At 40.3% G+C, this 15,973-nt stretch overlaps 1 protein-coding gene across 1 annotated transcript; it reads left to right on the top strand.

Moving 5' to 3' along the window:
• Positions 1-394: 394 nt before the first annotated feature.
• pls3 (plastin 3 (T isoform)) lies at positions 395-15,386 on the top strand. The gene is made up of 16 exons (XM_004573319.5): positions 395-551; positions 6,880-6,984; positions 7,071-7,222; positions 8,967-9,096; positions 9,322-9,454; positions 10,427-10,508; positions 10,615-10,780; positions 10,872-11,014; positions 11,703-11,798; positions 11,902-12,097; positions 12,593-12,671; positions 12,777-12,894; positions 12,975-13,105; positions 13,747-13,870; positions 14,048-14,172; positions 14,271-15,386. The coding sequence occupies exons 2-16, from the start codon at positions 6,924-6,926 to the stop codon at positions 14,401-14,403; spliced, it is 1,869 nt and encodes a 622-aa protein (XP_004573376.1). The 5' UTR covers positions 395-551; positions 6,880-6,923; the 3' UTR covers positions 14,404-15,386.
• Positions 15,387-15,973: the final 587 nt, after the last annotated feature.

The raw sequence follows: 15,973 nt of genomic DNA, 5'->3' as shown, positions 1-15,973 counted from the left end.
AGTCTGGGAGGGGGTGAAAGAAAATCTGGTACTCTCCACCATTTGCTCTTAGAACTGAAGAAGATTCTCAGATGAGAGGTGAGTACAGATGCTTTTCTTTCCAAGCTCCTAAGAAAGTGTAGGTAAATCAAAATACAAGAAAAACTCCCCACAATTTAAATATAAAGGGAAAACATAGTTAGATATACTTTGAAAACATTTTATGAGAATTTAAAAATACTACATTTTCAACTGAAAATATTGCTGAATATATACATATATTTGTGCACTTGAGATATGACATGCCTATAAAGAATGTAATTGATTTATTATTTCTATAATTGTTCTAATAAATCAAATTAAGTAAAAAAATGTTTAATACAAAAAGACTTTTCACTGATGTATTTTATTTCAGTTTACATTTTTGGCATGGATAACCCTCCATAAAACGCACCGCCTGTTTGGTGACGTCACGAAGGGCGGGCGAGCATTCCTGCCGTCTACTTTTGTCTCTACGTGGAGGAGGTAGGACTGCAAACTGGACAGTGTCTGGAATTTAAGGCTCACTAACAGTAAGTACCAATTTCCTGACAAGTTCTAGACCAGCACCTACTTATAGATAGAGTTTATATCAGTTTTGCTTATCAAAACAACATCCTTTGTCCCAAGCTTTCCTCCCTGTTATCCTCTGTTTGTAGGGATGGGTTTGCTGGAGTAAGCAGGGGTAGTTTCCTGCCTATGAAACTTACATGTCTGTCGCTAGCCGGCTAGCTCTAGCTACACCTTGAATGTAGCTCGTTCATCCTCTCGGAGCTGAACGAGTCTGAAAATGTTGAAATATTGCACTCTTTCACTCCTTAGTTATGACCACATAACTTTTGGAAAAAGTAACTACTGCTCAAAGACGTAGTATACATATACTAGTTTCATTGTTTAACTATGTATCACATTTATACACGAGGTTCACATTTCTAGTTATTTTTTATTTTTGTAGATGCGGGCTGTTTAGAAATTTTTGAATATGTAAAATCCTACAGGAAAAGTCAAGTTAGACAGAACCAGGTTTGTTCCTTCATCACGCCGCCTCTCACCGGAGGAAGTATAGGTGGAGCCTGCACTATTTCTTTTAAGTAATTCTTTTTAATCTTCCCGCTCCACCAAGTTAGCATATAAAAACCACATACCAGAATACAATATCACGGTCTGTAAATAAATCTTGTGTAACACATCTCTCTGCTCAATGCTCTTTACTTTGCTGAGTGTTTCTCCTCTGTGTGTGTGTGTGTGTGTGTGTGTGTGTGTGTGTGTGTGTGTGTGTGTGTGTGTGTTTGTGGGTTATTTTCTGCAAAGGTCTGACTCTCCCACTTTTTGCCAATGAACTGTAAACGTCTATGACGCCTTTGCACTCAATGTGCAAGAGTTAGCGTAGCTGATCCTTGAAAAAGCATTGTTCTCATGTGGTCTGTGCTGGTAAGCCTGACAAATGTTTCCCAACCAAAATAAGGCAGCTTGCTTATGCACAAAGTGACTTTTTGTCTGTGTCTGTGTGTGTTGAACAGTGGTCTATGTAAACTTGTTTACTGCCTAGAGCGATTTACCAGATTTTTCCTGGAGCCCATCTGGAGCTGCAGCGCTCACTTACATCTGGGATTCCAATCCTGGATCGTTCTTAGGACACGGCTGATCAGCAAGGTCGGCTGATAATGTCAGAGAAGCCCGTATTTTAACTTCATAAATGTTGTGACTTTGAACATAAAGCGTGTTGTGAATACAGGGTCTGGCCTTCTCTAAAATCTTGTTTCACTTGTATGGCAGGATACGAGGATGCAGGAGACGAGGTGTTTAATTCATAAACATGATTAATACATTGTTAGCTGTTCTCGTAGTGTCAGCGCTAGTGAATGTGATGATTGCATTTCCTTTGTGGGGAATGAAAAATGCTGGATGACATTTTAACTGTAACCTGACTGGCGTGGTTAGATTGCCCATGAATGTACTGGTATGTAGACTATGCTCCACAAAATAGCTGAGGTAAAGTGTAATTTTCCCTTGCTCATGCTGTGGAAGTATAAGAGCGCCTACTGTATGTGTTATTTAAAAGCACAGACATCACATGTGCACGCTGCTGTCTCTCCAACCAGACCTTGGAGACTGTGGATGGGTGGTGTATTTTTAAAAAACCTTGTGCTTCCAGCCGGGCTCACACCTGTGCGAGTGAACAGGTTTTCCCACTTTTTTCCACCATCAGGATCTATGGGAACGGTCACTTGTTCTGCAAGTCAGTAAAAGTGATCAGGTTACTCTTTAGTTGCACTTCTTTCTTTATTCAGAAACTCCTTTTTTTTTTTTTTTTTTTTTTTTTTTTTTAAATTGCGTGTGCTGATGGATGTTTCTGAACATTAAAACAATGCATTGCTATGCTAGAATGCCAAGTCATTTTAAATAAATCATGTGCCAACTTTAATTAATACTACACATCAAATGCACCAGAGAATATTAATGCAATGAGTCACTAATGTTTCCCATTTTTTTAAAGGCCCCAGCTTATTAACGTGGTTTTTGAAGCAATCGGATACAATGTCAGTGGTATTTTTTACGGTTGCTGTGCCTTTTGTGGTACTGTGAGTGTGCCATGCCTATAAAGGATAATGGTATGCAAGGTTTTTGTTGAGTAATAGCATAGGTGTAGGTGTGGCTGCTTACCTGTAGGAGTAACAAGCTGATTCAGCAGCACCTCTGTCTGTATGGATTCCCGTACTAGCCCCTTTTAGACTTCCTTCATCATTTAGTAAAGCTACATGCTTTCATTTGGCCAACAATGGTAGGCTATAGAGAGCAGATTGTAAAGGCTAGGTGGTTGCTGTCATTTCATTTGAATGTTTCCATGATGATTCACCACATGGCCTGGCTTTTAAGGCTTTTATAATATCACTTTAACCCAGCCCAGGGTGTTGCACTCGCAGCTGTACATGATGTCAAAGTAGAGTAAACTCCGCAAACAATTTGTTGTCATCACCTCCCTCCTTACCTGTCAGTACTGCCCTGCTGATCTTATCCCAACAGCCTGAACAGGAAATAAAGGGCTGGCCCTACAGACTGTCTTTCTGCTCATGAGTCATTTTCACATCTGCACAAGATTGTGAGTGTAAAAAAAAACAAACAAACAAAAAAAAACGTCCCATGTTCTTGCAGACCGTGTTGGGTGTGTGCTTATTGAACTTAACCACATTTGGGAAGGGTGCCCAATCTATTTGTGTGCCTCACATTTCCCACATAACTGGATGAAACACTGGCGGGGCGGGGTGTGTCGCCTCAGCTCTGCACATTTAATTCAGCCATCTGGGAGCAGCCCTCGGCTTTAAATTGAGTGAAAGATTCATCAAAGGCGATTGTAAATGGCGTCAATGTGCTGTTTTTGGCTCAACAATTAAAGCCGCTGCTGGTAAAGAAGTGTGTGTGTGTGTGCGTTTGTGTTTGTGCGTATTTGTGATATCCAGTTGTAAAATGAGCTAGGAACCGAGAGAGCTTCTTGAACGGAGGGGGGGTTAGATGTCTTAAAGCCTACAAAACAAGTCCAGTTATGCTTGTTTTGCTGCTGCTGGGTATCACATGACTAGGATGACTGCACATCTATACAGATGAGCATTTGTTTCAGTCCAGCTTAATTTCAGCTGGAGCTACCAAATCTTGTATTTTAGGATATTTACAATATTTTTCTGTTTTTGCTTGGTTGTTTGTTTGTTTTTAATTAGTGAAAAGTATATAGCTATGGCACTCCTGAGTCATCCTCTTTGTACTATAGCCAAAGACTGACCTCTTAATAATGTGCTCTATCAGAGGTATTGATGTGCTTTTAGGCAGACATCCATTTAGGAGGTTGATGTTGTTTTCAATGTTAAAGCACAGAATTTTTACAACACACACACACACACGCAAACACATGTGCAGCTGTCAAAGAAAACAACTGTCTTTGGAAACCAGCCGCTCTGAACTCTACTCTCTAGTGTAACACAAGATTTATGGCCACAGCTTTGCTACGGTGATTACAAACGCTCTATTCTTCCGTGCATCTCACATTTGTCCATTGCCATCTGTGCTCTTGCTCCACGTACTTGTGCCCTTCTTCTGTTGTCACTCCGCCTCCTGTTGAGGGTGTGACAAGTGAGCGAGTGAGGTAATGTTTGTGGGCCCTTCTTGCAGCAGGCCCAACTCAACCGGCCACATTTCACATCCTTTTTGGAGAAAAGTTAAATATAGCAGTGCTGAAATTGGCATTTTCCTAATAGTTGAGTGGGGAGTTTGTGCTTGGCCTGATTTGGGGTTGCTTTGTTGAAGGAAAACACACTTCTCTCTGATTTATAGTAAGTCTTTTAAAATGATTTGTGCTTTGATGTGGCTCATTAAAGTGACAAATCCCTTACCGTCACCTAGTTTTCGAAATTATGTAATTTTGTCTGAAGGACGTTTTTGGGCAAGTCTTTCTTGTTTTTGCAGGGCCGTGTGTTTTTAATTTGTCACTTTGTTTTATATTTATAGCTTTATGGGAACTGCATCACGTCTCTGATGCCTTGTGGCTACTGATGAGTCACCTTTCGTGACTATTAATAGTTCATTAAAGCAGATGCAAACTTTGGTTCACTGTCTGCTCAGCTGTCTGGGATGCTGCTGAGGGTGGAAAGATAATAGATGGCTCAGTTCACTCAGAGACGTTCAGGCACAAATTCCACTATTCGTTCTGTTATTTTTATATGTTTTGTTGGGGAAACCAGGCGTTGCCCAGGATTTCTGACAAATGTGACGATCGCACATCTGTAGCTTAAAGTCTGGCAAGAAAAAGGGAACGCGTTTCTATCTGGAAAAATCTTTGCTCTTTTGCTAACCGCTTTTTGTTTTCTCAACCCTCGTGTTGGAGAGGAATGCCATCATACCAGTTTAGCCTTGGAGAGCGAGGGAGCTCACCTCTCTGTAAGTGGAGCTCACTCAGTCCAGGCCTCCTGCATTCCTTTGCAGCTACTGAACAGGAAGGGGGTGCTGACAGAAATTCCTTATTTTCAGTGCCTTTTTTTCTCAATAGTTCCTTTGCCTCGGAGGAGAATGGGAAGCAGTGGTTTTTGTCAAGCAAAGTAGCTCTCGAGACAGATTCTCACTGACTCGTGGTCGATCCGTGACTTGAGTAGTTAACCTTTGAACCAGATGAACCTGACGGGTCATGTTTCATTTGCTCTGGCTGTTTAAACAGATTTCCATCTGGTCTTGCCCATGGCGTGCCACTCGCCAGCGTTGATCTAATATTCAATGGGTTTGAGCTAACCTATCAGCACACTGCAGTCTCTTTGCACTGATCTGTCACTCAGTGCTGTCTTTTTTTTTTTTATCTCTATGAAACAGCCATGGGTTTGAATATGCAGGAACTGTAGACAAGGGTTAAGCGTTTGGTGTTCCTGTTCCAAGTTCCACTCTTTGCCCAAATAATATTGACCAGTGCTATTGAATGGGATTTGGGTGCATGCAGGTAAACAGAAATGGGTGGTTAGAACCACCAGCTTTCCCCTGACAATAATTCATATTTATAATTATTAGTAAATTTGAATGGGATATCTGCAGGTTTTAGATGTGTCCTTGAACCAACACAGCTTATTTAAATGGCTAAATTAGCTCCTCAACATGTCCAGAGTCGTGGTAATGAACTAATCATGTGATTCAGGTGTGTTGACCCAAAGTGCAATCTAAAACCTGCAGGACACCAGCCCTCGAGGCCAGAAATCCCCCACCCCTGCCATAGACCCAAGAGACTTTATGGTCTTCCTTAAAGTTAGCTACACAATTCAAATGCCTTGTGTAGCTGTTTGGCTACACAGAAAGAGGAGATTGCAGGGATTAAGCCAATGTGGGGGTCATAGAAACATACTAAAAAAGCAAACGGTGTGTAGCTTGACAGCCACTGTGCTATCTGTTAATCAAATGTTGATTGGTTGAAAAGTCACCTTGAACAGGAATGGGAACGATAGAGTTCACCACAAAGAGGAAGAGATTAAAAATGAATAAATAAATAGGAGAAAAGCAGACACAGGACAGTTCGCCCTCTTGTTTTCACTTTACTACAAACAGCTCTTTGTGTGTTTTGACTCATGTGTGCACTGTAGCAGGTACTAAGGTCAACTGTCCCTGTCATGGTCACTGTTATGTGTGATTGTCCATGATGTGTGCAAAGCTCATCACAGGTGCTTAAGTCATGTAGTGATTGGCACTGGAATCCCAGATTGCACATTTTGTTGATTGTTTGTAGGTCAATCCATTTAATTTCAGATGCATTTTGGTGATAACACCCCACAAATGTTTCACATTTGCACGTTTGTCTAGAGATCCCTGGCTTTTGAGTCTTTCCAACTGCTTGAGTCTTTTGAGTCTATTTGAAACTGCATGCACAGTCTTAACCACTTTTTAATTGCAGCCGTCAGTAAAAAGATTTAACTTGCTTTGTCGATTTGATTTGTAGTATAGGCACACAGTAAAAATAAAACATTGTAGTTAAAAAAAATCTATATTTTACAAGATTTACTGTATAGTATACTAACTGAAGAGTAATCATTTAGTCAACCAAAGGCTGATGACATCTTGACTCATCTAGTAGTTTCATTGGAAAATGAGCTTGCTGCTATACAATAAAACTAACAGGACGTGACTTTGATTAAGGAAACGGAAAAGCGATAGGTAAATGAAGCTATTTTAGGCCTGACAGAAAATAAAAGGTTCACTTATCTGCTGCGTGTCGATGCCACTCCCTTTGCTGGTTGAATGCATAGAAAGTGACAGCAGTGTGGGTGAGTTTGCAGGAGTGATAAAGATGCTGTTTTCCTCCCAAACTATTTTTAAGATGTTGTGACTCTGCTCTCTTCACAGTCACACCTTTCTTTGACTGACCAGCTCAGGTCAATCTCAGAAAAATGTCTGCAAAGCTAACACAAGAAGAAAGGGAGGAGATAAGACAGATATTTGAAAGTTACGGTAAGTAAAAGTCGTGTTTCTTTTTATTGCCATCATTGTTACTGTTGGTTTAACCATATCTGATGATTCTTTCTGTGTTCTTATAGATAAGAACGGAGATGGGAATATCTCTAAACAAGAGCTTGGTGATCTTCTTAAAGACATCGGCCATCCGCTGCCAGGATTCAGGCTTCGAGAGCTCATCCAGAAGCTCGATACAGACAATGATGAAAAGCTAAACTTTAACGAGTTTACCTCGGTACGTTCTAAGCAGAGCCGAAAAGCATCCACATGCCACAAATGCATACAAGCATACTGCAGGAACGTGAAAGTGATAAACTGAAGAAGTGATTAATCCTTCACAGTAGCAGCTTCTTGTACAGTCTGCATTCTTTATCAGTCAAAACTTGGGATCACAAACAGCACCCCAAAATGTTATCACCCTTGGTCCAAACATCTACTGACTAATTATGTATGTATTTATTTAATAATTAAAATTTTATTGAATTAGACATTAGAAACATCAACATATAAAAAGGCAGTTCAAAGACACTGATGTATACAAGGGAATTTGTACAATAAGTACAAAAAGATGTTTTCACTTTTTCTTTGGATATGAACTCACAGAAGAGGCCCTGTTGCTCCTTGGCTATCACATTTTTTTACAATTGAGACTTCCCAACATCTTGTCTGGCACGAGTCTGATTGATTAGGTATTTTTTATGGCACTGCAAAGCTGGGATCTGCAATCCAGCATGGTCCATGTATAGATAATAATGACATGTATAGACATACATGTGCCATTATGCAAGAAAGATGAATCAAAATGAGCAGAAGTGGCTGAAAGTATTAATAACCTCCAAGGCTGCTATTGTGTTGTTGCGGTTGCTTCTTTCACCTACACTGGGTAGGAAGTGCAAGCTAGCATCCTGTGGCCTTCTGCATGTAAAGAGTGCTGTGCTAGTTTGCCCAGCAGCTCATTGTGGTCACACCGACAGCTGTGGAGGCGAGGCCACTGATGAAGCTCTGATAACTCCGGCTGCAGGAAGTATCACATACATTCCTACTGAATACATATTGTCAAACCAGCTTGGTTTCAATTCTCTCCCATGTTGCGATTTACTGATAAGATACGCTGCATATCAAGAACTGTCACCACATATTGCTCCCATTATTATTGTTAAATGACATTTAAATATGTGGGTGTTTAATTTGGAGGATAAGTGCTGTAGCTGTTTCTGTCATAATCTCATCAACCCGAGGCCATCCTGGACCTTTAAAGCTCGTTGATGCCGTCAAAACCTCAGCTACTAGCCTAGATACTCACCATATCTTCTTAACCCAACCTGCTGGCTACAGGGCTATGTTTTCGTGCCACTGAGGAGAAATTCCAGCAGATCTCCTGTGTCTGCCGAGCAACCTGAGCTGCCACGGTGGCTCGCAGGAGACCACAGTAACAGGAGAGAAGATGGTTGAGGCTTTTTGCACAGAAGTATGACTTAATAAAGATTGTTTGCTTCACTGATTCTGATTCATTGATTAGTCTGCTGATTGCATTGAAAAAAAAGTCAAAAAATTCAAAAATGGTCCAAACGCTTCCAAATGATTTCCGATTTAAAAAAAATAGAAAAAATAATATTAAAATACTGAATTACAAATGAAATTGCCGGAATAATCATATTATAAATAACATGCAGCTGATCTGAACGTGATCTTTAGTAAATTTGCTCAGATACTCATACAGTAGTTTGACACATGCCTGTTTAATCAAATGTAATTCAAAGGAAGTGTCTGTCATTGGTCTGTTATGCTGAGTCAGTCATTGTAGGTACTGGTAAATGATGGTGTCTTATCTAATCCAATTCTCGTAAATTAGGATTATTTCCACCACTTTTTTTGAGATTACTACGACATAATCCCAAATCAGTGTCTTTAAATGCAACACAAACACGCCATAGCCTTCAGCCTTCGCCATTTCTAACCATTCTTTGCTGTTATTTTAGATTGTTGATGAACTGAAGGCCGGCCAGATATCCAAGTCTTTCCGCAAGGCCATCAACAGAAAGGAAGGCATCCTGGCTATTGGAGGGACGTCTGAGCTGTCAAGTGAAGGCACACAACATTCGTTCTCTGGTACGTCAGAGATTCCCAACCTCATTGGCACTGTTTGCTGCCAGTGTTTGTCATGAGCTGTTGACTTTGTACCCTCTGCAGTTCAGGTGCAGGCGCTTCATTTAACACTGAAGTAATCTATATTAGACAATGTGACCTAGTGAAATTAGGTGATATAAGCAGCCCACTCACGTTACCTTGTTGGTGTTTGGATTTTAACTAACCTGTGTCTGTTTGTCCTCATAGAGGAGGAGCGATACGCCTTTGTGAACTGGATCAACACCGCTCTGGAAAAAGACCCTGACTGCCAACATGTTCTGCCCATGGATCCCAACACAAACGCCCTCTTCACGTGTGTTGGAGACGGTATCGTACTCTGGTGGGTGCTCCTGTTACTGTCCCTCACTGAGCTCTAACACTGCTCTAAAGGTTGTTCATATTAAAAAATATGAGTTTTTATATCAACATATAGAGGTCTAAAGAGATCGCGTTGTCTGTGCCTGAATTGCAGCTGGACTGGTCAAAGCTCAAAATGATGCTTCACTGTTTGAATTGGCTACTTTTAAAAATCTGTTTGAGGTGCCGGTGTGGCTCCCTGGGTTGGGTTGAGCAGGCGACCCTATCACCATGAGGCTAATGCAGCATGCCCGGGCTTGAAGCCACTGGGCCTCGGAGTGCTGCTTTATCCCTGTAATGCCTCAAAATCCCAAAACACATATTTAAAAAAAACAAAAAAACAATACACACACACACACATTTGCTTCTGAGTTGGAGTTCAAATTAATATCCACCTTTCACACCCTTCATTTGCATTTTTGTGACCTGGCAAACAAAAGCTATGATTTTGTTTATTACATGCTGAATTATGTTTTGTGATACTGTACAACTGTTTAAACATACATCAGTTTTACATTAACTCAAGCTCAGTTTATAAGACTGAGAAAATATATGATTACTTTTACTTAAGTGTTTTTGACACCAATGGCTCTGAAGTAGTAAAGTAACAGTCCTTCATGTTAAACATATTTCTGATACAGCTAATTAAGTTGCAACATAAAAGGATATTGTTAGTTTGTCTAAGGTTATGTTGCTACAATATAAAAGCAAGAATCAGTTAAACATCACATGTTTGAATTTATGTTAAAGTTTAAAAAAGTGCCACAAATTTACTTAAACTGTGAATGCAAATCTTTCCAACCATGATGCCCTAAAAGTTAGATATTTACGCCCAAGTTGCTTAATATTCACAAACACAGATGCTTTAGAGACAATAAACATTTGGATTTCTGTCTCCTTAACAACATGCATCAGACATGTTAATGTTTGTGGGGTTTTTTTACTCTTTGCACAGCAAAATGATCAACCTGTCAGTGCCCGACACGATTGATGAGAGGACCATAAATAAGAAGAAGTTGACTCCTTTCACAATACAGGTCAGTCAGTTTTTTCTTATGATGCTTTTTTCCCCCTCACATTTTTTAGCAAATGTTTTTGTTGTTGTTGTTGTTGTTTTGTTAACTGTTAATTTGTGCCTTACAGGAGAATCTAAACCTGGCCCTGAACTCTGCTTCAGCCATCGGGTGCCATGTGGTGAACATCGGTGCTTTAGACCTGAGAGAAGGGAAGCCCCATCTGGTGTTGGGCCTGCTGTGGCAGATCATCAAGATCGGTCTCTTTGCTGACATTGAGCTCAGCAGAAATGAAGGTACAGGGCATTAAATAACATGCGCTTCAGTCCTGTTGTTCCCCCAGTCTGTTTTCAAGCAGTTTAAGTGATGATTAATGCTCCTGAACAGCACTGGCGGCATTGCTGAGGGATGGGGAAACTCTCGAGGACCTGATGAAGCTGTCACCAGAAGAACTGCTGTTACGCTGGGCAAACTTTCACCTGGAAAATGCTGGACAGAAGAAGATCAACAACTTCAGCTCTGACATTAAAGTGAGTATACTCACTGGCACTGAATCCAGGTGGTGCATCTAAATAGTAGATGCAGAGAGAGGGACACTAAACAAAACTTTAGAACATAATATTACAGGTTTAATGTGGCTTTTAAGGTTCTTCACGGGGCTTTTTAAATCCATTTTTGACTTGTTTTTCACTCCGGTAATAACTACGTCTACCAACACAGGCGTCTGTCAGCCCACCTGGACAGGTAGCACATGTTTGTACAAACTTACCCAAATATCCACTTATCTTTTCCAAAAATAGGAATGAGTGGGTAGTGTCTCAGGCTTAGCTGTGTATGTAGGGATTAAGACAAAGACACAGTCTTTCTGTGGCAACATGCATTTTAGTGAGTTAGTTCAGGTGAAAGGTGCCACTACGTCAGATGTACAGCATTTTGTATACAGTTATGCACCTGTATGTGTATGTATTTTTCTCAAGCTCTGCATTTGTTTTTTTGTTTCTGATTAATTCTCATTATTATAACATTTAGCGATGTGATCCTCTAAAAACCTCTAAAGTTCAGTTTTTGTCCCTGTTGAAGTTGTTCTCAAACTAAATCAAGTTTATCATCACCTTTCTCAGAGTGAAGCTGCCTTTAATAAGATAAAATGAGTGCAGGTTTTGTTGTTTGTCCAATAGCAGGAACCTACATTTTCTTTCTTTGTTTTCCTTTATTTAGGATTCAAGAGCCTATTTCCACCTTCTGAATCAAATCTCTCCAAAAGGCACAGATGAGGATAAGCCACGCATAGACATCAACATGGCAGGAATCAATGTAAGCACTCTGACAGTCAGCGCTCACAGCTGAGCATCTCCAACACATGCCAGCAGCTGTACAGGGCCTCTGACTCAAGTGTGTGTGTGTGTGTGTTGTTCAGGAGAAAGACGACATGAAGAGGGCAGATGCCATGCTGCAGCAGGCTGACAGACTCGGCTGTCGGCAGTTTGTCACTCCAGCTGACGTTGTCAGTGGAAACCCCAAACTCAACCTTGCTTTCGTGGCCAATCTGTTTAATAAATATCCAGCACTGACCAAACCTGAGAATGAGGATATTGACTGGGGACTGTTGGAAGGTGGGTTATCAAGACGTTCACAGGTGGTAATCAAATGAAAGCTAAATTGGAAGATACAAGAGGCCCCAGGGATCTGTAGTATTTCTCTGTTACATTATTTATGGGTGAATGAGTAAAACAAAAAGTTTGATGCAGTCAGGAACCATCTTTGATGGAAAAGCAGAAAATGAACATGAGAAATCTCCAAAATTAATTTTAAAAAATCTGCTTGAAAGAATCTAGCTGACAAAATGGTTGTATTTAGATTTCTCCAGATAGTCAGAGAATCTGCCTAACACAAACATAAACATGTAAGTTATAGCTAACAAACAACAACTAAGAGGTGTACTGTAGCATAGAGAAGTCTTAATATGACAACAAGTCCCTCCTGGCTTTGGCACCTACTGCATACGTTAGTCAGTACATTTGTATTTACAATAATCTTTACTGTTCACTTGTATAGTTGCATACATTCATCATTAAGTCCCTTAAGACTCACAATCCTGTACTGTCCAGGTGAGACGAGAGAAGAGAGGACGTTCCGAAACTGGATGAACTCCCTGGGAGTGAACCCACATGTGAATCATCTGTATGGGTAAGTAAACTTCCTGGCATCTGAAACAAAAAAGTGGGATACTAGCTTCTTCTTTTTGTCTTATTTAATGTTTATTATTAATTACAATGCTCACTATTCTTCCAGAGACCTACAGGATGCCCTGGTCATCCTTCAGCTCTATGATAAGATTAAAGTGCCGGTTGACTGGAACAACAAGGTCAACAAGCCACCATACCCTAAACTGGGAACCAACATGAAAAAGGTAGACCTAATGGCCTTATTCTTTTAGATTCAAGAAGAAACATGTTGGCTTTCTCCAACTATTTAATTTATATTTCCCAGCTGGAGAATTGTAACTATGCAGTGGAACTGGGCAAAACGGCCAAGTTCTCCCTCGTTGGCATCGGCGGGCAGGACCTGAATGATGGCAATGCTACCTTGACTCTAGCACTGGTGTGGCAGTTGATGAGAAGGTACAAAAAGTACAACACCGTGTGATTTCAGGAATAGAATCAAGTAGAAGTTCCTCCTTCCTTTTGTTTCTGTGTTTCTGCTTTTCTTGTAGTCAACAAGATAAGGAAAAGGTTTACAGCCTGGCGTGCTGAGCATGCATAGCACATTTCTGTGTCCAGCTGACTTATTTTTAAACACTTAAAAAATATAAAACAACTAATTTTCTGAATTGTTTACATTCTACAGTAACACAGATTGCAAACTTTGGTTTTTAAGCCTTAAGTGGCATCAGCAACCTTTATAAGTCATATGTAGTACACATAGTATATGTAGTACATTAAATAATAAAGTTATGCATCATTATATTTTAAAGGGACTTCTTATCCTCATTTACAGCATTTGGGAACAATTGGTCGCCAGGGAAAAATGAGTATTTAACTGGCTGCGAGTGGTTTCTGGAGGTTGCTGGAAGTCACTGTGAAATTGATCACTGTGCCCCAGTCATTGACCCCATGGTAGCCATTAATCACTAAGGAAAAATGCTCATCCCACAATCGGTTGCCAGTGTTTGCCAGGATGTTTTTGTCTTTGGTCTTTTAGTTAAAAACTGGAGTTCTCTGTTCAGTCCTGTAATAAATATTCTGCCTCTCTACTCTTTCAGATATACGCTGAATGTACTGGAGGACCTTGGTGATGGAGAGAAAGTAAATGATGACATCATTGTACGCTGGGTGAACAAAACATTGGCAGAGGCTGGAAAATCAGCCAAGATTTCAAGTTTTAAGGTAAAATGACATTGGAGAATCAGACATCTCTACATATGTAAACCAGCCCTCATCAGCATTGAGCAGCGTAAAAAGATGTAGTCATGTGATTCGGTTGGGGAGGGGTGGGGTCTCATTTTGCTGAGACGGCTCCATGTGTGGGTCGGAGCCCTAATCTGTGTGTTATGTGGCGATCAGGACAAGGAGATCAGCAGCAGTTTGGCAGTACTGGAACTCATAGACGCCATCCAGCCTGGCAGCATTGACTATGATCTGATCAAAACTGGCAGACTCTCTGAAGACGACAAGCTGGAGAATGCCAAGTAAGGACAAAAAGAAGGAGAAGCAGCTTTTTGACCATATACTGGTAAGTAGGGGTGACCAGCTTTTATATAACTTACCATGTCTGTATCCTCTCTAGATATGCCATTTCCATGGCGAGGAAGATTGGAGCCCGCGTCTACGCTCTCCCAGAAGACCTTGTGGAGGTCAAGCCCAAAATGGTGATGACTGTCTTTGCCTGCTTGATGGGTCGGGGGATGAAACGAGTCTAACTAGCTGGAATCATTGTGACAATTACTCATACCCACAGGCCATTAGCATTTTGAGAGAGCTGCCCCATTCGAAGGAATTGTTTTTTTTTTTTTTTTCTTGTGTGTCAGAATCATACATTTGCATGTGTCCCTGCATCTTCTGATTAATAGAGGTGTTTTCTGAAGAATAATGTGCTTTCATCTTATTTAAAGTGAGGCTGCAAAACTAAAATTTCTAAAGACTTTGATCATCTTTACAGTTTCAGTATGCAGAACTCTTAACGTGTAAGAATGCTGTTTTGTTTTGTGTTTTTTAAGCGAGCGTGCCTGTTTGCAGCTGCAAGGTTGTTTACATATTTTTACTCAGCTCGATAAGTAAATTATAGCCTTGAGTAAGCAAAACACATTCCCAAATACCATAGTTATGAATAAATGCTTGGTAAATGTTTGGGAAGGGGGAGGGGGAATAAAAAGAGAAGAGGCATCAGACAACCATTTCCTCTCACTTGATGAAGTAAAACCATGGCCTAAACTGGCATCTTAACTGGCAACGTAAACGTCTACATATCCATATACAGAAGCCATAAGGTCTGATCATAGTAAAGACCATGATGTGCTATCTGTATTCTTGTACTCGTCATTTGTTTGTTTATTGGGATCATTATGCGATGTAAATGCTGTTCTTTGGGTGTTTCTGGTCTTAGTTGTTTGGGTTTTTGTTTTTTTGTTTGTTTTGTTTTTTAAAGTATCTGTTACGTTGGATGAAGAGCAGGCTGACTGGATTCTCCTGGCTTCTGCTGTGCCTTCTTGTCTCAAAGACAACTTGCACTCATGCGTTGAGTTTTTCCTTTCCTTTTGTATTCACCGTTACCAAATATAAATTGCAACTTCATTCCAGGTAGCTTTATGATACTCTATGACAATGGCCAGATTGTATTTGGTCTCGTGTTCATGTCTATTCCTAAGGGCTTTACATGCAACAATAAATATGCCTTGGAAAACCAGTCTTATGTTTGATCGTGGTTATTTCTGACCACAAGTTCATCTTTTAAGCTCTTCCACTTTTCTTTAAAAAATGAAATTTACTATTTTGTTTTCACTTTACAACATTATTTAGCCTGGCTAAATTAACCAGCCCAGAACACAGATTATCTTTGGGGTTCTTTTAATCTGAATGATAAAGTAAGTGCTCAGAAGAAAATAAAAAAGGTTGTAAAAATAAAGAAATAAAATTGTTACAGACAGTTCTTATCCAGTAACAGCTTTGTGCAGTGGTAACCCACTGCTACTGCAGGTTATTTCCCCAACTTTATCAGCATCTGGAACTCAAGGACGTCTAGCGTCATTTTGTGTGTGATATAAACCCATACATAAATAAAACAAACTTAGCAGTGCAAAAATAACTGTAGTGGCTTCTCCTGCTAAGATACAGAGCCAAGATTAAACAGTTAACAAGGTACATTTCCCTCTTACCCATAGAGATAGTATAATACAAGTGTGAACTCAAATACATACAGTGCATTAATTCAGCAGAAAACGGAATATAGATCCCTCTGAGATGAACGGCGAAGTTGGTTGCAGCCACTCCTGG

This window comes from Maylandia zebra, linkage group LG10 (genome assembly GCF_041146795.1).
Source record: "Maylandia zebra isolate NMK-2024a linkage group LG10, Mzebra_GT3a, whole genome shotgun sequence".
NCBI classification, from domain to species: Eukaryota; Metazoa; Chordata; class Actinopteri; order Cichliformes; family Cichlidae; genus Maylandia; species Maylandia zebra.
The sequence above is the reverse complement of the archived record's forward strand: the minus strand, read 5'-3'. Positions and strand labels throughout refer to the sequence as shown.